Here is a 22685-nt window from a genome sequence, read left to right on the forward strand (position 1 = left end):
AGGTCCGGATAAGGCGTGATAGTTAAGAACAAACGTGTGACAGCGCGGAGGAAAGTGTGACAAGAAAGGCTGACGTGTGACGCCCTGAAAGCAAGACCAGGTAAAACGTGTGATGGCCCAATCCTCGTCACCGCTCTGACGCAAACCACTCTGTCACATATTGTCCTCTCTCAAATAACGTATCTCTGAACCACTTATACCAAGCTGAGATGTGATGAGATCATTATTAGAGCTCCAACAAAACTGCCTCTCTTGCGCTGCCCTCCTGTACACTGCGCATGGGTGCTATCAAATGTGCCCCTCATCCATGTATGATTAGCAGCTATAAGGCCAGTGATGAGATGACGAATCGATCATCTGAGAGACACTGATGGAGACCCTGACGGTAGACTTCTTGAAAGTGGGAAAGTGCTAGGCACATGTCTTCCTCACGAGAGAAATACCTCCTTTCTGTGTCGTTTCACCTTGTGGGAGGATGTCAGGTCCACATGCAGTGTCCTCACTAAAGAGTCTGCCACAGGCAGCGCATCCACCATGACCATAGTGAAAATCTCTACGCTGGCTGGTCCGAGTCAATACACAGTTTTCATGTAAACATTCCTCTCAGTCCTCTCTCCCGAGTTGACAATGTGCTCCTACAGCGTGTGCGTGCCTATCGGGGCGCTCGGGATAATCCGAGTGTGAAGCGTAATGTGGATCATGATGTGTAACTGCGTGTGATTTTGTGGCTGACGTGGGTCATCGGCGTGGCTTCAAGGAACAATGTAGGCATTCAGTGAGTAAGCCGTGATCCGGATCAAGTCATTGATCGTGATCAAGTCGTTGGGTAATCGGCGTGTAATTGGGAGTATGCTAGTGGGTAATCACGCAGTCCATAATAATGATAATAATAATAATAATAATAAATGATAATAATAATAATAATAATAATAATAATAATAATAATAATAATATCGATATTAATAATAATAATAATAATAATAATAATAATAATAATAATAATAATAATAATAATAATATCAACAACAACAACAACAACAACAACAACAACAACAACAACAACAACAACAACAACAACAACAACAACAACAACAACAACAACAACAACAACAACAACAACAACAACAACAACAACGACAAACACCTGACGTGATACAACATGTTGTAGGATATCATTATGACGCATTAGGAGGACTACAGTCGATGCATGACTTCCTGTCACGAGTAGTGTTGTTCTTTCATTCTTAATCTTTAGTCTTACATGTCTTTTGATATTGAAATTCAGTTTTGCTTGGATTGATTATCATTTGTTTAATTGTTTCACAACTTTACTTTGAGTCTTTAAATTCAAAAGGAAGGTGCCAACATTTGGATGTGTGTGTGTGTGTGTGTGTGTGTGTGTGTGTGTGTGTGTGTGTGTGTGTTTCACTTGTTTGATCTGCTGCAGTCTCTGACGAGACAGCCAGACGTTACCCTACGGAACGAGCTCAGAGCTCATTTTTTCCGATCTTCGGATAGGCCTGAGACCAGGCACACACCACACACCGGGACAACAAGGTCACAACTCCTCGATTTACATCCCGTACCTACTCACTGCTAGGTGAACAGGGGCTACACGTGAAAGGAGACACACCCAAATATCTCCACCCGGCCGGGGAATCGAACCCCGGTCCTCTGGCTTGTAAAGCCAGCGCTCTAACCACTGTGTGTGTGTGACAAGTTACCGTTGTTCTTAAGTAGCTGAGGTTCTCCTTGTATAAGGCACTGAAAGATCCCATGGCAAAAGAATATTATTTCATTTAAGAATTTATATAAAATAACAAATGCTTCATATTTTTTTTCTATATAGACAATGGCTTATCTAGTACGTTTTTCATGCTACCTTAGAGTTGTGGAGCCCCTGTACAGTGAAAAGGTAAGTCAGTTGATGAAAAATCTAAGTGAATGATTCATAACAAGTAAAGACATTAAATAAGGCAGATACGTTTATGAGCGCTTCCTTCCCCTGCCGGATACTACTTTGTATCCTGAAATATCAGTAATGTTTGTCTTGGGTATATAAGAGAGCGCGGCGGAGACCTCTTATCACTTCGCTACTAGAACCGGTAGAGAACGGAGTAGTTACAAATAGAAGACAACATCTAGTGTTCCACAAACCATCGCTGTATACTGTTAAGGTGAGATGCTAGACGGACGTGAAAGTTTCAAACCATATAACTTTGAAGTGAGAAATAAGGGGACATGGAATGCCGTGACAGAAATTATTATAAGAGAGTCTTTCCGTCATTCAGTTCTAGTTCAAGTGCTGCTATGAAGGTTAGCAACACTGAGTATTACGGCTAATGTTTTGTGTAGTGCGTGTTATGTGGTGTGTGGCGAAAAGTGTGTGGCGTATAAGGTATGTGGTGTATGGTGTAAGATGTGTGGTGTGTAGTGTGTGGCGTGTTTTGTGTGGTGTAAATTGTTCGGTGTGTAGTGCGTGGCGTAGGGTATGTGGTGCGTGGCATGTGTTCTGTGGTATGTGGCACAAAAAAAAAAAAAAAAAATCCGCTAGAGTGTACTGCTTATTTTTCTTGTGATTCTGACTTTTTTTTTTTTCTTTTAGGAGGAGTCCTGACACACAACATGCAGACCAAGACAATATTCCTGCTGGCGGTGTGTCTGGCTGTAGTTGCCTCGTGCGCCACCGCCCTAAACCATTCCAGACGGAGACGATACAGGCCCGATGATCCCAAGTCCAACACCATCCTCCATGTAAGCGACAGTTGATGGTTGAGGCCACTAATACCATCATTATTACTACAACTCATGCTATTGGCGGTACATGTACTACTTACATGACAACTGTTGGCACAGTTATTATTGCTACTACTGCTACAGCAACAACAACAACAACAACAACAACAACCACTAATATTACTGCTACTACTACTACTACTACTACTACTACTACTACTATTCTTACAAATATCATTCTGCTGCTTCAACAACAAAAAAGTAACAACGACATTAATAAGAACGACAACAACAACAACAGAAACAATTGTAACTGTAGCAAAAACATTAATTTCACAACAAGAAAGTCCATGATGTTACTGCGGATGATTTTTTTTTTTTCGAAAATGAAGAGGAAGTGTGCATTTATTCCGGAAAGCCAAAGTTTAGGGGAATGAATGAAAGAGAAGAGCAAGTGAGGTTAGGCCTCCCCATCCAGTTATCCTTAATGCTTTTGTTTCTCCCACAGACGCCAAAGGTTCCCCCAAACACCATCAAGGCAGAAATGGCCCACTGCGTGCCTGAGAACCAGGCGGTGGATCTGGGCCTGCGCCGGGAGGCAGGGATCAAGTATTTCCCAACCTGCGTGAGAGTGGAGCAGTGTGGCGGGTGCTGCAGTAATCCTCTGTTCACCTGCAAGCCCATTAGCACAGAGATGGTGACGTATGAGGTGAGTCCGTGACCAGCTTCCACATATTGTGTTGGGAGAGCTCTGACACTACTACGATGGAACCCTATAAATGAACGCCATGAGTGTGATGCAGTGTTTACATTGCATTTTGCCTCTTTTCCAAAATTCTCCATGTATTTCAAATGTTTTATTCTCGCTATTAAAGTCGAAATGGTTGTCTTTACCTGATTCCACTGCCGGCAGGTGACGAAATTCACGCATGTTGAAAAAGATGTCTGGACACCCAGCCCTTTCTATGTGAATGTGACCAAGCACGTGGAGTGTCAGTGCCAGTGTTCGGTGACAGAGCAAAATTGTACCGAAGGCCAGACTTATGACCGTGACAACTGTACCTGCATCTGTGACAACAAGTGAGTTTTATGTTTGAAACTTTTTCATATTAAGCAGAAATAATAATAATAACAATAATAATAATAATAATAATAATAATAATAATAACAATAATAATAATAATAATAATAATAATAATAATAATAATAATAATAATAATAATAATAATATTAATAAAAATAATAAGAATAATAAGAAGAAAAAAAAAGAAAAAAATTATAATAATATTAATGATAATAATAATAATAATAATAATAATGATAATAAAAATAATAGTAATAATAATAATAATGATGATGAAAATAAAAATACTGATATTCGTTTCTTTCTAACAGGGAACAGAAACAAGCATGTGACAAAAACGACAAGAAGTTGTGGGACAGCACTTCTTGCACCTGTTACTGCCGGAAAGACAAGGAGTGCCCCTCAGAATCTGTCTTCTCACCAGACACCTGCGAGTGAGTACTGGACAGAGAGAGAGAGAGAGAGAGAGAGAGAGAGAGAGAGTGTGTGTGTGTGTGTGTGTGTGTGTGTGTGTGTGTGTGTGTCTTTTTGCATTTTAGGATTAATTCAGTATGCTTCTTTACTTATGATTGCGTGCGCATGTGAGAAGGGTAAGTTTTATAAACAATAAGTATATAAATGTAATTTTGAGGATTATTTTTTGTTTAAGTAGTAATTTGTGGTCATTAAACTATCCGTCTATCTATCTGTCTGTGGAAAGCCACGACTCACCTCCTCCTCACCTATCCCTCTTCCAACAGGTGTGAGAAAGTGAAACAGTGACGTATCCTGGAGTTCCTGAGGGCCAGCGCACTGCACCCGACGCTTCCACGGAGGCGCTGCAAGGAGCAACACAGACGCCACGACCGCTTACCTACTACAATACTCTCTATTTATTAATGTTTATTTTGTACAGTAGCACTTTCGTTGTCATTCTCTTCCTCTCTTAGCATTAGGAGTCCCGGATATGTATGTGTAGACATAGGTGAAACAGAAAATAGGAGGTGGAGGTAGACTGTATTTTCTGAGTTACAGAACTAGTCAACACTGAACAGTACAAAGCTAAGTGTTTAAGTAATTGTAGGTCATTATAAGAATATTGTCTAGTCGTGACATTACAATAGAATTTTCCTTGATTCTTGACCCTTGATCTCTTGTTACTATAACTGGTACTATAACTCTTTGTTTTAGTCACCTGATACAAATGTACTAAGCATAAATAAAACTGCAGGTGTTAAGAGTTTTTCATGATCTGATTACCTATTTTGCTTGATATAGTTGCATTTAAAAATATGAGATAAGTCGAAACTTAATCTCGAACACTTTTTATGAAGGAATCAGACTCAGTGATGAGATGGTGATGGTATGAGTCATTTAGAAGCTGTCTGCACCAAGATGTGATGGCCTGGGCCATGTTTTCATGTACAATACCATGGTGCGATGGCCCGGAGGACAGTATGACTCAAAAAGCAAACCTGTGAAAGCCTGGATAAGACGTGACAATTAAGGACAAACGTGTGACAGCGGGGAGGAAAGTGTGACAAGAAAGACTGAGGAAGGTATGACGAGGCCAAACGTGTGATGTGCCAACCCCTCTGTCACGCTGTCACTCAATGTAGGTATCTCTGAATCACTCATACAAAGCTGAAATGTGATGAGGTCATTATTAGAGCTCCGACAAAACTGCCTTTCTTGCGCTGCCCTTCTGTACAATGTGCGTGGGTGCTATCAAAGGTCCAAATTTCATATCCTGCATTTCCGATCACAAAAGATTTGACGAAAAACAGAATGATAATTCATGCAGCTTTTGAATATACTTGTAATAAAAACCAAACACGTCTAAGAATACTAATTTACGTGGCTTTTGAATATACATGAATTGATAACAGCTATAAAGCATTTAAGAAGACGCGTTTTAGAGCGGCCATGGCCTTATTAGGTAAATAAAAAATATCAGTATTACCCTGAATGACATAAACGCTTTACGTATTTCCTTCCTTCCTTCCTTCCTTCCTTCCTTCCTTCCTTCCTTCCTCCTAGTGCCCTAACACCCCTCCTACTATGATTTCCGCAGCCTTGTTTAACACTTAAAGTTATGAATATCCACTCCCGATGGTGCCTAGGAGCTGAGGTGCAGCAATGGCAGTACGAGACCAAAGTTCAGACTTGCCAGAAGACACCAGCTCCAGGTGAGGAGCAACTCTGTATTGATGAAAAAAAGCCTAGGACCGCGTGCAGTCCGGACGTGCATGGTCTGATGGAGTGATGGAGCGGTGCTATACATCTCCAATCATTATATTCCATTCAGTGCTGGATGAATGGAATACATAAATCTATGGATGAAGATAAGTGGAAATGGATAGATATTTTTCATGCAGGAACTGCCATGTGTAGGCAGGCTTGATATTTTCATGTAACTTTTGTTATTTTCCTGTTCTTAGTATGTTCCATGGAGATAAATAAAATAAAATGAAATCAAGTTAAAGTTGATTTCATCTTGACATCCTACCTCACTTACTTCCTTCGTGTTAAGGGTTTTCCTCTATTCTGAACCCATTGCTATTCTATGAGTTTTGAGAAGTTTTGTGAATTGTCGTGTTTTAATTAAAGAGATGGTCATCACATTGAGGAGAAGCGCCCAGCACAGCGGGAGTGAGTGCAGCAATGCGTTGTTTCATTATGCAGCAGCCATTCTGAAAAATTTCGGAGTCTTTTTATTACTATTAACTGCCTCTCGTAGAAAGCATCGGGATTTTCAAGCGTGTTTTCATGATGGTGATAGTTTAACAAGGATTCTGTACCATGAACAAGAAAAGATACCAATGAGAATCTGACTAATGATAGTGTGTGTGGCCTCCGCAAATGTCCTTAAGAGAACTATTGGCGTTTCAAAATACAGACTGTGAAATAATACAACGCTCTGTTTTTTTTTTTTTTCTTTTTAAGAACACCACGACAACTGATGAAGCACGTGGTTATTGATGGTGTATAGTGGTGTGTAGATGTCGGCTTAAGGTACATTGCGATGTGTGGCGCGCGTTAATATTAGGTGTTTATATGTGTGTGGGGAGAGGATGGCGTATTAATGTGGGCGGAGTGGAGTAGAATGGTGTACTAATGGGCTGGGTGACGAAACAGGGGAACTGTCAATAAAGCCTTTCTCATGGGAAGTGATTTATTTATTTCTGCAACACATCCTGCCTCACTCGTGGTCCTGACTTCATTTACAGGAGTGGCCTCGTGGCGACACACAGCATGATGATCACGATGTGCTGGCTGGCGGTGAGTCTGGGTGTCGTCGTCGTTTGCCTCACCGAAACTGTGACACTCAATCAAGTAAGCACCAGAATCTGTCACCGTTACCTTATCATTATTAGTGTGTGTGTGTGTGTGTGATTCACTGTTTGATCTGCTGCAGTCTCTGACGAGACAGCCAGACGTTACCCTACGGAACGAGCTCAGAGCTCATTTTTTCCGATCTTCGGATAGGCCTGAGATCAGGCACACACCACACACCGGGACAACAAGGTCACAACTCCTCGATTTCCATCCCGTACCTACTCACTGCTAGGTGAACAGGGGCTACACGTGAAAGGAGACACACCCAAATATCTCCACCCGGCCGGGGAATCGAACCCCGGTCCTCTGGCTTGTGAAGCCAGCGCTCTAACCACTGAGCTAACGGGCGCGTGTGTGTGTATGTGTGTGTGTGTGTGTGCAGTAGTCAAGTAGTCAGGTTCTCAGCGTAGAGTCATTGGGGAGCTTCAAAAACTAAGGATGAGGACGATAGGGTGGAAATAGGTATATACTAGGTATGTTTCATAGTACAAGGACTGCCACTGGTAGGCCTGGATTCTGATGGCTTCTTACAGCTTCCCTTATTTTATGTTATTACGTTCTTATAGATATTCAACGGCACATAACATTTACATGCAAACGAATGAAGGAAACAACAGAGACGGTTGATTAGGAGAAAGAAAGTATGGCTGAGTTGAGTGTAGGAGAAGGATGGAGCTCAATGTCCTGGACGGTGCACGACTGATACACTGCAGGAAGTGTTTGTGTGGATATGAACTGCGACCGTAGGGTAAGATTCGAAGGGGTGTGAACTTACATTGTTGAGCAATGTACAGAGATGGGTGACACAGGAGCGAAAAAAAAAGACCAGCTTATATCAGTGTTTGATTTGTTGCCAATAAAAAAATAAAATAAAAGCATTTGTTTGTTATTGATCCATGTTAAAAAGCAAAACTATCAAGACCAGTGCTCAGAATACGACAAGAAATGAAGGGTTCGAAGTTGCCAAAGTTAGATTTAGAAAACAGATAGGAATAAATTGGAATACATAATAAGTGAACAAACTCAGTAATCAGGCCGTTAGTGCTGACTTTAAGATAGGCAAATCTATGGATGAGGATGATAGATGGAAATAAGAAGGTATGTTTCAATTAGGGCCTCCCACGTGTAGTTCTGATGCATTCTTGCAACGTAGCTATTTTCTAAAGCTGGTGCGAGGAAAGTAAAGGCCACAAGTGTCACTCCCACGCTGAGATTCTGTCTCTGAATGTTTCAGTGTGTGATTCAAACCGTTTCTAAGTTGCAGTGGCACTAGTTGGAGTTTTCATGGTTGCAGCGATAGTTTAAATGGACCATGTACGTACCGCTGAAGGATAAAACATCCATGAAAATTTCAATAATCATTTACGTGATCTTTGAAAATAACACTCAACAAAATACTTCGCTTGAAATCAAGAGCATCGGACAATCGCGAGGCATAAGATATCTCAGCCTGAATACAAGTTACTGGACACAACAGATGACAGCGACAAAGCCATTAAAATTAATAATGATAATAATGATGATAATAATAATCATAATAACATCATCAACAACAACAACAACAACAACAACAACAACAACAATAACAACAGCAACACACCACCACCACTAACAACAACCCTGCGTCTGCGTCACAGGAAATGAGTCAAGTAATTCCCCAACAACGCTGAACGTGTCTGGTGTTCCTGAACGCTTTAGGTTCTCACAGGAATTGTTGTTGTAATTAATTAATATGTCGGGTTCTATTATATTTTTCCTTTGAGGGTGTAGATCTGTTATCAGGATAATGAAAATATTCTTTAAATCCTTGTTAATTTCTACTGCTGCCTTTCCACAGTAGAAGGAAGACCCTAGAACGTGTGGGAATACAGCTCTAAATGTTCTTAAAGTCACTCCACTCATGTTAAGCCACGATAAAGTGAGCAATTTAAAGAGTATTTGTCCTTTCTTTCCTTAAGGCGATGCGTGAAACCTGCAGCCGTCACTGCAACCAAACACGGACACATTGAGTCATCACACGTCATAAGGAAACAACAACAAATATGGTGCAATTTTTTACGTTAAAGGAATTATTAATCATGTTCTCGTGTTCTATGTGTGTGTTTGTTTAAGTGTGTGTGTGTGTGTGTGTGTGTGTGTGTGTGTGTGTGTGTAATTCACCACCACGGTGGTCAGCTGGTCACCCAGCCAGTCTTCCCCATTACAGAGCGAACTCAGAGTTCATAGACCGATCATCGGGTGGGACTGAGACCACAACACACACTCCACACACCGGAAAAGCGATGCCACAACCCCTAGAGTTACATCCCGTACCTATTTACTGCTAGGTGAACAGGGGCCACACATTAAGAGGCTTGCCCATTTGCCTCACCGCTCCCGGGACTCAAACCCGGGCCCTCTGGATTGTGAGTCGAGCGTGCTAACCACTACACTACGCGGTGTATTTACCTAGCTGTAGTTTTACAGGGCCTGGGCTTGATGCTCGTGTGGCCCCGTCTCCATATCTACACTCCAATTTCTCTTTAAAACTATGCACACTCGTTGCTGACACCACTTCCTCACTCAAACTGTTCCAAGTCTCAACACATCTTTGCGGGAAACTATATTCTTTAACATCTCTCAGACATCTTCCCTTCCTCAGTTTCTCACTACGCGATCTTGTGCTTCTAATGTCATATTCTTCACTCAGGATTAGTTTCTCATAATCCACTTGATCCGTTCCGTTAATCAATTTATAAACTTGTATCAGATCCCCTCTCTCTCTTCTCTGTTCCAGGGTTGGTAGATCCATGGCTTATAGTCTTTCCTCATATGTCATCCCTTTAAATTCTGAAATTATTCGTGTAGCCATTTTTTGTAGTCTCTCGAATTTCCTTATGTGTTTCTTTTTATGGGGGTCCACACAACTCCTGCATATTCCAATCTAGGTCTTATTTTAGTACTTATCAATTTCTTCATCATTTCTTTGTCCATATAGTGAAATGCTAATCCAATATTCCTTAGCAAATTATGTCTCTCTGAAAATTCTATCAATATGGCTTACCGGTTGATTGTTTTCTTCCATTGTCACTCCCAAGTCCTTTTCCTTTTTTACTTTTTCTAGTTCTACTCCATCTCCCATCTTATAGATTCCCACTGGTCGTCTTTCACTTTTTCCCATTTCCATGACATGGCTTTTGTCCACATTGAATTCCATCTCCCATTTTTTACTCCATTTCCAGATCTTGTTTAAGTCTTCCTGCAGTATTTCACAATCCTCTTTTTGTTTTATGACTCTGCACAGTTTCGCATCGTCCAGAAACAGATTTATGTAGCTGTTCACTCCCTCTGGCATGTCGTTTATATATATGAGAAAAAGTATTGGCGCCAATACTGACCCCTGTGGCACTCCGCTGTCTACTGCTCTCCACTTGGACTTCATATCTTTAACTACCGTCCTTATTTCTCTTCCCCTCAAGTAATTTTCCATCCATCTCGATGTGCTTCCTTTTAAGCCACCCTTCTCCTCTAACTTCCATAGTAATCTTTCATGTGGCACTTTATCAAACGCCTTTTTTAAATCTAAATAAATACAGTCAATCCATCCCTCTCTCTCTTGTACTTTACCAACTATTCTAGAGTAGAAACTCAATTAGGGTCTCCCACGTAGCTTATTTTCTAAAGCCGGTGCGAGGAAAGTAAGAGGCCAACAAGTATAAACACATGCTAAAAAAAAAAAGAAAAAAAAAGTGCCACTCCCATGCTGAGACTCTGTCTCTGAATGTTTCAGTGTGTGATTCAGACCGTTTCTAAGTTGCAGTGGCACTAGTTGGAGTGTGTGTGTGTGTGTGTGTGTGTGTGTGTGTGTGTGTGTGTGTGTGTGTGTGTGTGTGTGTGTGTGTGTGTGTAAAGTAAAGTAAAGTAAAGTAAATTATTGCCATAATTACATTTATAAACATGTGAATACATAACAAATATACGGCTTGGCACTGTCTGTCGAGTTATAACTCCTAGGACAGACAGATTTTAAGAACTAATTTAAACAAATTGTGGCAAGGTGAATAAACATAAGAAAACTTAGTTAATCAAGGTAGATCGTAAACTTGACAGGACATAAAATATAAGTAAGAATACAGCAGGAGCTCATCCATCATAACATAAATTGCAGTGAAAAACATTATCTTCCCAAATTCATGAAATAATATATGGTGTATCTAGTTTTGCATATGTAACAGATAACTTTTTATTTCCTTTTTAAATCTAATTAAATTACATCCTCTGAGCAGGACTTTTATATCCTTGGGGAGACTATTGAATATTTCTGGACTAAAAGAAATAACATTATTTTTGAATAGTTTAGTTCTGAATACAGGTAAGCATAAATCTACATTATTACTCCTAGTGTTACAGGGATGCTCTCTAAGTTTAAACACTGAATTAGGACCAATTGTTTTAAAAATCAATAATAATGTGAAGTATTTGTGTATAGAAGATACTTTAAGAATTTTTCTAGATTGGTATATTTCATCTGTTGAATCAAATTTCTTTTTATGGAAAATACATCGGAAGAATTTATTTTGTGAAATGGTCAATTTATTTAAGAATGAAGGCCAAGTACTCGCCCATAACGAGACACAATATGTAATATGTGGATAAAAAAGAGTATAATATACACTCATTTTAGCTTCCTCAGTTAAATTATGGCGAATTCTATACATAATTCCAATTATTTTTTAAAGTTTCAAGCAAATGTTATTAATATGCATTTTCCAATTAAAATTTTCATCAACCTAGAAATTTGGTAGTGTGGACTTGGGTTAACTTTTCACCATTTAACAATACAGTAGGAAAGACATGCTTTATGGATCTATTTTGAAAGAATATGTAATTTGTTTTACTAATATTAAGTTTAAAGTTATTTGATTTAATCCAAAGAGCGATATTATTTAATTCACTAGTTACAGTTTCATGTAATCTATCAATATTTACATCTTTCATGAATAGGGTAGTGTCATCAGCATAGATAGTAAATTCAATTTTAGAACTAGAATTAATAATATCATTTATGTATATTAGAAAAAGTATGGGCCCTAAAATAGATCCTTGTGGTACACCTTTACTTGTTTGTTTGATTGCTGAATATAGTCTGTTACAGTACACACTTTGTCTTCTTTTATACAAGTAGTTCTGAAATAGTCTGTGTGTAACTCCTCTGATTCCTATGTGATTTAATTTGTAGAGCAATATAGTGTGGTCAATGGTATCAAACGCCTTGGATAAGTCAATAAAAATGCCAATAACAAAAAGTTTCTCCTCCAAGCATTTATAAGCATTGCTTATGAATTGTAAAACAGCCGTTTCAGTTGAATGCTTACTCCTAAACCCGTGTTGATGGTTAACTAAAAGATTGTTATCCTCAAGATATGACAGTAATCGATTACATATTATTTTTTCATATATTTTACTAAAAGCTGGGAGGATAGAAATTGGTCGGTAATTGTTTATATCCATTTTGTCACCTGATTTAAATACTGGCACAACCTTAGCTTGTTTTAACTGATCTGGAAAATATCCTGTGGTTAGAGAAAGATTAATTGTGTGAGCCAAGGGAATGTTTATTAAATCACTTGAGGCGTTTAGTAATGTTGGAGGTATATCATCATAACCTGGAGAATTAGTTAAGATTTAAAGTACGTTTGACTTCATCTTTATCAGTGGGCAGCATGTACATTGATAATTCTGTAGCATTTGTGAGATAATTCCTGTAATTAAAATTTGCAGTATCAGTATCACTGTTGTGTTTCAAGAAATGTTCATTGAATGCACTCGGAATGTCCATGCAAGGAGGAGTTAAGTCAATAGCACTCTTATCGACAAAATTTGTTTTGCCTAGTAATGAGTTAAGTACTTTCCACTGTCTTTTGGGATCGCTTTGACTATTACTTAAATGCTGTTTATAATATAGATTTTTTGCTGTGTGTGTGTGTGTGTGTGTGTGTGTGTGTGTGTGTGTGTGTGTGTGTGTGTGTGTGTGTGTGTGTGTAATTCACCATGGTCGTTTACTGGTCACCCAGCCAGCCTTCCCCATTACGGAGCGAGCTCAGAGCTCATAGACCGATCTTCGGGTAGGACTGAGACCACAACACACTCCACACACCAGGAAACCGAAGTCACAATCCCTCGAGTTACATCCCGTACCTACTTGCTGCTAGGGTATAGAATCTATTATAAGATTCTATAAATGCCGCCACAAATTAATTTGCGTTGAAAAAAAACATGCTCAGTTTTCTTCATATCTTCTTAATTCATACCCTCCTCACCTGCTCTTCCTTTCCCCTTATCCCAGTTGCCTCTTCTCTTGCGACCTCGTCACACAAGGGTCTCTACTTTCTCTCACCCCTATTCTGTTCATCTTCCAAATGCAAGATTTAATGGTATTCTCAATCTTTCGTCATTCTTAATGGCAATCTCTGTAACTCTTTGCCAGTTTCTTTATTCTCATATTAACCATGATTTTGAACTGTTGCAAAGGAAAAAGTTTGGATAATTCTACAAACTGCACTCTTCCATGACTGACATCTTCACTCTGGCTTTTTTATCCACCTTTTGTGTTGGCCCTGGCCACTGGCCCTCTTACAGTGAAAAATCTATTCCACAGCTGGTTGGTAACACCATCGTACAGGTCAACTCCATCAGAAACATCACTGACTTCCTCAGCTTCTATAACATCAAACTTTCGCCAGCTGAAAAATCTGACAGATGATGTTAACACGTCCTGGGCTGGCAGCGCGGCGCGTGACGAAGGTGCTCCTCAATTACTGGTTTTGTTCTCTTTGCTGGTTTTCCTCTCCACACCAGGACTCTTCTTGCCTAGCAGCGGACGTAAAAGTAAAACCTTGACTAAGATTCATTATATAAGATTGCGTCTGCGTGGGGTAATGTGACTATATAGAAAATTAATCAATAGTCTAATAAAAGTCAGTCGGTCGATCCTGCGTGATGGAATCGGAGAGAAAATAGATACTTGAATAAAAACATTAGATACATTTAAACAAAAATGTGTATGGAGAAAAGCCAGTGCCTCATAGGGTAAATGTTTTCTTTTTTTCTTTTCTTGCCCCAGACACTTTATGGCAAACTAATGACTGAACAATCCCAATTTAAACATGAATAAGCTCAAGAACTACACACACTGAGTAATCTTAACTAAGGAAGGAAAATGGCCTAGACAAACCTAACCAAAATATGTAACATAGCAAATATATGACCGCGATTTCTCCAAGACCGGTAAATAGAATGCGAGGGACAAGCCAGTAACAGAACTGTGTTAACTCAACCGGTTTGTTCTCTTTCCTTCCATATCCATTAACGACCAGAACAAAATAAGTCCGTAGATGTACACAGGTAGACTTCTTGGCCACCTTCCTGTGCACCTTGACACAATACCTGATCGGAAGATATGCAAAAATGAAACGACTTGTTTTTTCACGTTACTGTTTTACTCCAGAGGCCATCGTGGCCAAAATGGCGAAGTGTGAGCCTGAACTGCAGACAGTGGAGCTTGATCTGCCCAAGGGTACTAATTTAGTCTCATTCCTCCCCTTGTGTGAGGCTGGAGCGGTGCGGAGGCTGTTGCTCAAGCCCTCTCCTCACCTGCCGACCCACACGCACAGAGACGGTTAGACTGAAGGTGAGTGCATGGCAGTGACTTAATCAGTGGGAATTTAACTGATTGGCTTAATAAATTATGAGCCACATCAACGTGGTCATTTGGCGGTGTTCGCTGTGCCCGCAAAGCTCGTGTCTGATCAAATACTGAACGGTTTTGTGAATAATGACGAAATTTCATAAGAATTCGTTTTTCCAGATCAACACACACACACACACACACACACACACACACACACACAGAGTAGATCTGATGGCCTCTTGCAGCTTCCCGTATTTTCTTATGATGTTATGTTCTTGTGACTTTTTTTTTATTTTTTTTTATTTATACCATGTGGGCTTTTCACGGGAATTTATGGGCTAAAGGGGATACTTTTTAGGGTACCTCCTATCTGAAAGCCCACCCGCTAGGAAACCGTTGCCCCGAGTGAGGAAGCCCAACCTACACTCAGACCGTGGACAGGATTCGAACCCGTGCGCTTGGAGACCTCTAGGATCCCAAAGCACGCATGGTTCCACTGTACCACGGCGGAGGATTCAAAACTCTTATCCTCAAATTTTAGATAACCATTTTGACAACATTCGTTGGGATTTGACATCTTTTATGAGCCTTTCTTTTCATAGCCTTTATGTCGCCATATTCCAGAGTTCCCTCTCGTATAAAAAAAAAAAAAAAACTGTAAACTCCACTGATGGCGTGTGCACAGGTCCTGAAGGCATTAGACTCGCAGGGATTCTCAACCTCTTTCTCGTTAAGAACCTCATAATCATAAGACCATCTACCCGAATCCACACTAATCTGACATCCAACATAATGTTAATTTAGTGACTGACATTAATTCAATATGCAATAGTATACTGCAAAGAATATTATCAGATCAGCCATCTAAGTATCCCTGGAAATACTCTTGTGAATCCCTGGGAGATTTGCGAACCCCAGGTTGAGAACCCTTGCATTAGAGGATAACAAGAGCCCCACCACCAGCGCCACCTCACTACCACTGAGTTACTACAAATCTCTCATAATTTACATGGAAGTGGAACAAATCCGACATTTGGAGTGTGCGTGCAGCTGTGTGGTACAGGAACAAGATTGCAACCCAGCCATCCACGACTATCTGAAAACTGACTGTGCCTGCATCTGTAAGAACAAGTAGGTCTGGTAACTATGTACCTAGCTTGCCAGGAGCACAATGCAGCATTATCATTATCATCATCATAATCATTATCATCATCATTACCATTATCACCTTATATGAGCCTACTACAGGACAAAGGTCTTACTTACTTAATGAATGAATGGATGAAGTGAATGTGAGTTGACCCATACTATATCACAAGGACATCTTGGTGGGGTTGTTGAGTTGCAAGCTACCAACTACTCAGCTTGTCCTCCTTTTCCCTCCGAGACGAAAAGGCGACGTAAAAGGAGACGAACTCGAACTGTCTCCATAAGAGTGAAACTCAAAATCCCAAGCTGAGCGCGTTAACCACGACAACCACCGAATCACTTAGCAGGTAGAGCACACAGAGACCAAAAGCAAGGACGCAAGAACTCACTACACCGCACGTCACTGGGTTATGCACACTTGCTCAAAGAAGTGATGTCATAGTACAAAATGTGTCAGGCAGAGAAGCTGTACCAGGCAGCTCCCTTCACACTTCACTTGGTCACCTCTTCATCTTGAGAGGCTCTTGACATGAATAAGTTCATTAGTCTGTCTATTGATTTCTACTCGATTTATAGACATGAAAGTAATGGGACTTTGTGACATTACTGCTTGGGACGACTGTTCATAACTCATAATATCATATCATCGGAACTTCACATAAAAAAATAAGGAGAACTGCGAGACAATAGACCGGGTTAAAGCTGAAGTCTTCTACCGTCAGGGACAAGAAGAAAGCCTGTGAAGAACACCACCGCATTAAGTATTGAGACAACGATTCCTGTGTCTGTCGCTGCTTCAGAACTGTTGAATGCAGCACCGGCGAGGTCTTCTCCCAGGCCTCCTGCAGGTGAGAGAGAGAGAGAGAGAGAGAGAGAGAGAGAGAGAGAGAGAGAGAGAGAGAGAGAGAGAGAGAGAGAGAGAGAGAGAGAGAGAGAGAGAGAGAGAGAGAGAGAGAGAGAGAGAGAGAGAGAGAGAGAGAGAGAGAGAGAGAGAGAGAGAGAGAGAGAGAGAGAGAGAGAGAGACTAACACACACACACACACACACATTTTTCCTAACATGATATGCATATCTTCTTGCTTTATGAGTGCATCCTGAGAGAGAGAGAGAGAGAGAGAGAGAGAGAGAGAGAGAGAGAGAGAGAGAGAGAGAGTTAATATATGAATGCCTTTGTGCCCTGCCTCATTCAGTCCTCCCTGCAGGTGTGAGAAGGAGTAAGCATCACTTGTTCCCAACACCTGCCTCAGTGGACCTACACCGGCAACCTGAATCTGGCGGTCAACATACGTCTTTATTATAACAAAGGAAACGTAAGCAAAACTCTCAGCATCAGTAATCAGTATAGAACAAAAAAAAAAAAAAAAAAAAACGTTCAAACAGAAGTCTTTTTTTTTTTATACCATGTGGGCTTTTCACGGGAATTTATGGGCTAAAGGGGACACTTTTTTGGGGATACCTCCTATCTCAAAGCCCACCCGCTAGGAGACCGTTACCCCGAGTGAGGAATCCCAACCTACACTCGGACCGTGGACAGGATTCGAACCCGTGTGCTTGGGGACCCGTCGGACCCCAAAGCACGCATGGTTCCACTGTACCTTTACAAGATTTGACAAATATAAGGATGGGGATAATAAATAAAAAAAAAAAAAAGATATGAATGCTTTAATAGAGTGATTGTCATGTTTGGTATGTCTGGTGGCTTCTTGCAGCTTCCTTCCTTTTCCTATGTTATTATCTTCTTACGTTGATAAAATACAATATCAACGTTACTTGTGAATTGTTATGGAAAAAATTTAGTCTGCTGTAAAAAGTACTATAAAAGTTTGGCTTATCTAGTTCATAGAAGAAATAAATAAATGTATGAAATAAATAAGAATAAATAAGTAGATACAACAATAAAAATAAAAAAAAGTCGTGGCCAGTGATAATCTACGCATTATCCTTATCACTGATAAAAATTATTCACTATCTTATCACTTTATTTCCTTTCGTTGAATACGTTCTCTTTACACCACTTGTTATTGTTTTAGTTGTTGTTGTTGCTTTTGTTGCTTAAACTATTCCTGTTATCATCATTAAGAGTAACAATCAGTAGTCCTGGGTTTGGCGTACAGGCCACTTAATGCTACAAATGAAATAAACTCTTCACTATGGGAGGAAATAAATAGAGCAGCCAGATACAGTAAGGTATGTGTGGTAGGTGACTGGACCTTGATGGTAGGCAACAGTGAAACAGAAGAATTTCTTAGGATCATTCAGACTCGATTTCCAAATGTGATTCACGCCGGTATAACGTGCTATTGTAGTGGTCGGTTCGTTTTGCTATCGTTCCATCATCGTCCGGCTTTCGGTCGGTTATCATGCTGCCATCTGGATTGTCATACAATTTTTGTACAGCCACGAATACGACGACCATGCAACGAATACAATGAATGCCACACGACAATCACACAGACGTTCACTGATAGCGACATATAAATAAATATATATATATATATATATATATATATATATATATATATATATATATATATATATATATATATATATATATATATATATATATATATATATATATATATATATATATATATATATATATATATATATATATATATGCTATCTGGGATTTCCTGTGTTTTTCTGGGTGAAGACAGTTAAAAAATAATTGTTCATACTTCTGCTAATCTCCTCCACAGAACTAACCATCTCCCCATTAGTTGTCTTTAAAGGACTTATTTCTTCTTTGCTTTTCGTCTTATATAACTGAAAAATCCCTTGGGATCCGGTTTTGCATGGTTGGCTACCCTCAACTCATAATTGTTTTTAACTTTTCTCGTTACCCTCTTAACTATTCTGACTAATTAATTGTACAGTGGCCTTAAAACCTCATCACCTGCCTTTAGTATATATATATATATATATATATATATATATATATATATATATATATATATATATATATATATATATATATATATATATATATATATATATATATATATATATATATATATATATATATATATATATATATTTTTCGGAAGTTCGTTGCAGGTTGCAATCGTGCTATTCTAAATGAAGACTTATTCTTACTGCAGGTAATATATTATACGGTATTGTATTTTCTAATTTTAATTCATCTAAGATTAATTACACCACTTTTCAAGATTGCTCATAATGTCACACAAATTCAATCAATGCCCTTAGAAATGTTAAGCTCATCTCCGTAAATCCTTATCTCCGTAAATCCTTCATCAATGTTAATCACATACAATAAAACCACAAACATTAGGTGCCAATTTCACAGCTGATGCATCTCAATATCAACTCAATGCTTGACTTCTATAAATGCCCATATAATGTATACACCACAATATATCATATGTAATTATCTCCTCAATATGATATATCTTAATGCATCAACTGTGGAATTGCACTACACATACATAAAATCTTAATATAACATCCTAATAAATACACATCCTATATTTGTTTCCTCCTTTCACTTAAATGACATAAACATTGTCTTAGACTGCATTAACAACTATAGAGCTTTACTCACTAATACAAGAAAGAGTCTGTCCATGACTCAAATGTTTCTTCTCCTCCTCTCGGCCACTGCCTTCTGCTTTCTCCTCTCGTTTCTGCCAAGATTCTAGAGATCTTCTTGCTGGTTTCTGCTTATTTTAAATACTCAAGGTTTCGTACCTTTTCTCCACGCCCATTTTACCATCTACCATTCAGAGATCAGACATGTGGAGGTCCACGTGTGACAATGTAAGGACGAGAACACATACGAAGGTAATGTAGAAACAACCTTAAACGTAGTATACACAACATTGCCTTACTGGTGTTTCATAGGCTCAACTTTTCCCTAGTCTCATAGCACGTTCACCATTGGTCTAAACATGAAATACTGCTTGTTCATTGGCCATTTAAAACCACCAATCCTGTTTAACTACACGTGGGGAAACACGTGTTGACTATACTACTCTCCAACATCGTAACCAGAGTATTTTGTTTTGGGTGTTTGTTTGGGTCTGCGTACCATCTGATGCCTGGCTTCCCTCTCTCTTGTTAATGTTTGGCCTCCCACTCTCGTGTTAATGGTTTCCTGACACAGGATACCTGACCCGATTTCGCCTCGATTCGCAGCAGGGTCCCTTTTACAATTCTCCCGTAGACGTAATTATTTACATCCTTGTGCCACTGCTGCATCACGCTATGTCCCACCAGGCTGTGGCATGCCAGGTTATGACATATATATATATATATACATATATATATATATATATATATATATATATATATATATATATATATATATATATATATATATATATATACACACACACACACACACACACACACACACACACACACACACACACACACACACATATATATATATATATATATATATATATATATATATATATATATATATATATATATATATATATATATACATACACACACACACACACACACACACACACACACACACACACACACACACACACACACACACACACACACACACATATATATATATATATATATATATATATATATATATATATATATATATATATATATATATATATATATATATACACACACACACACACACACACACACACACACACATATATATATATATATATATATATATATATATATATATATATATATATATATATATATATATATATATATATATATATATGCAATTGGAGGTTATCAGGGAACTTGTATCAGTGCTTTATAGAATGTCACTAGAGTACTGATGTGAGGTACTGATAATGTGGAGAGAAGCTAATGTTGTACCCATATTTAAGAAAGGAGATAAAACTCTAGTGTCTAATCACAGACCTGTGAGCTTAACTTCAGTTGTGTGCAAATTAATGGAATCACTAATAGCGAAAAACATTAGGAGCACCCAGACAGACACGATTTGATAAATCACTCACAACTTGTTGAGTTTTTATAGTAAAATTTGTGAGGCAGCAGATAAGGGTGATCATTATGACATCGTATACTTAGATTTCAGTAAAGCCTTTGACAAGGTATCACATCAGAGGCACTTGAGAAAGGTTAGGGCGCACGGGAGAGAAAGTAAAATATTAAGCTGGATTAAAGCGTGGTTAGGCAATAAGCGACAGAGGGTAGTAATTAACGGATCTCAATCCGAGTGGGGTCAAGTAATTAGTGGGGTACCACAAGGTTCAGTTTTAGGTCAACTGTTATTTCGAAGAAAAAAAAGATTTAGGAGTCATAGTTAGCTGCGATCTTGGTCAAAGGAAGCAATGCACAGAGACAAGAAATAAGGGAAATAGGGTACTAGGATTAATTTTTAGGAGTGTTAAAAGAAAGTCCCGAAGTAATACTAAAATTATATTTAGCACTGGTCAGACCACATCTTGACTATGCGGTACAATTCTGGTCCCCACATTACAGAAAGGATATAGGTCTACTGGAGGGAGTGCAAAGGAGGATGGCTAAAAAAATACAGAGGATGAAGGATATCCCCTATGAAGCGAGATTGAAAAAACTCAATTTACTTTCCTTAGAGAGACGTAGGTTAAGAGGAGACCCGATAGAAGTATCTAATTCAAGGGTTGTAACAAAGGGGACATGATAAGTCCTTAGGGTCAGTAGTGGGGATAGAACCAGAAATAATGGGTTTAAGCTTGAGAAATTCAGGTTCAGAATATAAATGGGAAGGAACTGGTTTACAAACAGTCGTTGATGATTGGAACGGTCTCAGTGGTCATGTTGCTAGTGGTGAGTCAATAGGGAGCTTTAAAAGAAGATTAAATAAATTCATGGATGGAGATGACAGATGAATTAGGTGGCTTTGCACATACAGGGACTGCCGCGTGTAGGCCTAGCAGGCTCTTGCAACTTCCCTCTTTTCCTCCGTTTTTGTATTCTTATTATGCTTTTTTTCCTGATGAACAGCACCTTCTAGACTCTTGAAATGAGAGAGAGAGAGAGAGAGAGAGAGAGAGAGAGAGAGAGAGAGAGAGAGAGAGAGAGAGAATCTTTCATTACAACCAAGAAATTAAAGTTACAGTGCTCGTGTTTTGTTATTCTGTTTGTTGGCCTCACTCCTGCTCCTCCCTCGTGCCTCTTCGAGTCTTCAATAAGATATTCTTATCTTTTATTTGTCCAATTACCTTGTTTTTTCCTCACAAACTTTCGAGTATACCACGACAATTTTCCAAGATATTCACAGCATGATATTCACACACACACGCAGAGACACACACACACACACACACACACACACACACACACACACACACACACACACACACACACACACACACACACACACACACACACACACACACACACACACACACACACACACACACACACACACACACACACACACACACACACACATACGGTAGCTCAGTGGTTAGAGCGCTGGCTTCACAAGCCAGAGGACCGGGGTTCGATTCCCCGGCCGGGTAGAGATATTTGGGTGTGTCTCCTTTCACGTGTAGCCCCTGTTCACCTAGCAGTGAGTAGGTACGGGATGTAAATCGAGGAGTTGTGACCTTGTTGTCCCGGTGTGTGGTGTGTGCCTGGTCTCAGGCCTATCCGAAGATCGGAAATAATGAGCTCTGAGCTCGTTCCGTAGGGTAACGTCTGGCTGTCTCGTCAGAGACTGCAGCAGATCAAACAGTGAAACACACACACACACACACACAC

The 22685-nt window shown here is 39.4% G+C and overlaps 2 protein-coding genes across 2 annotated transcripts in view; both read left to right on the forward strand.

The window, feature by feature from the left end:
* Positions 1-2072: 2072 nt before the first annotated feature.
* On the forward strand, positions 2073-5037 carry LOC123499243 (vascular endothelial growth factor C-like). Its single transcript, XM_045247011.1, has 6 exons — positions 2073-2177; positions 2606-2754; positions 3245-3445; positions 3650-3816; positions 4132-4254; positions 4561-5037. Exons 2-6 carry the CDS (start codon positions 2626-2628, stop codon positions 4580-4582), a joined length of 642 nt encoding a protein of 213 aa, XP_045102946.1. The 5' UTR covers positions 2073-2177; positions 2606-2625; the 3' UTR covers positions 4583-5037.
* A 1720-nt stretch (positions 5038-6757) lies between these two features.
* LOC123499296 overlaps positions 6758-22685 on the forward strand; it is a 64160-nt gene continuing 48232 nt past the window's right edge. The window contains exons 1-3 of the mRNA XM_045247097.1: positions 6758-7135; positions 16679-16804; positions 17159-17266. The gene's annotated coding sequence lies outside the window, so the exon portion shown is untranslated. The remainder of the gene's footprint in view (positions 7136-16678; positions 16805-17158; positions 17267-22685) is intronic.

The sequence above is a fragment of the Portunus trituberculatus genome, chromosome 49 (assembly GCF_017591435.1).
Source record: "Portunus trituberculatus isolate SZX2019 chromosome 49, ASM1759143v1, whole genome shotgun sequence".
NCBI classification, from domain to species: Eukaryota; Metazoa; Arthropoda; class Malacostraca; order Decapoda; family Portunidae; genus Portunus; species Portunus trituberculatus.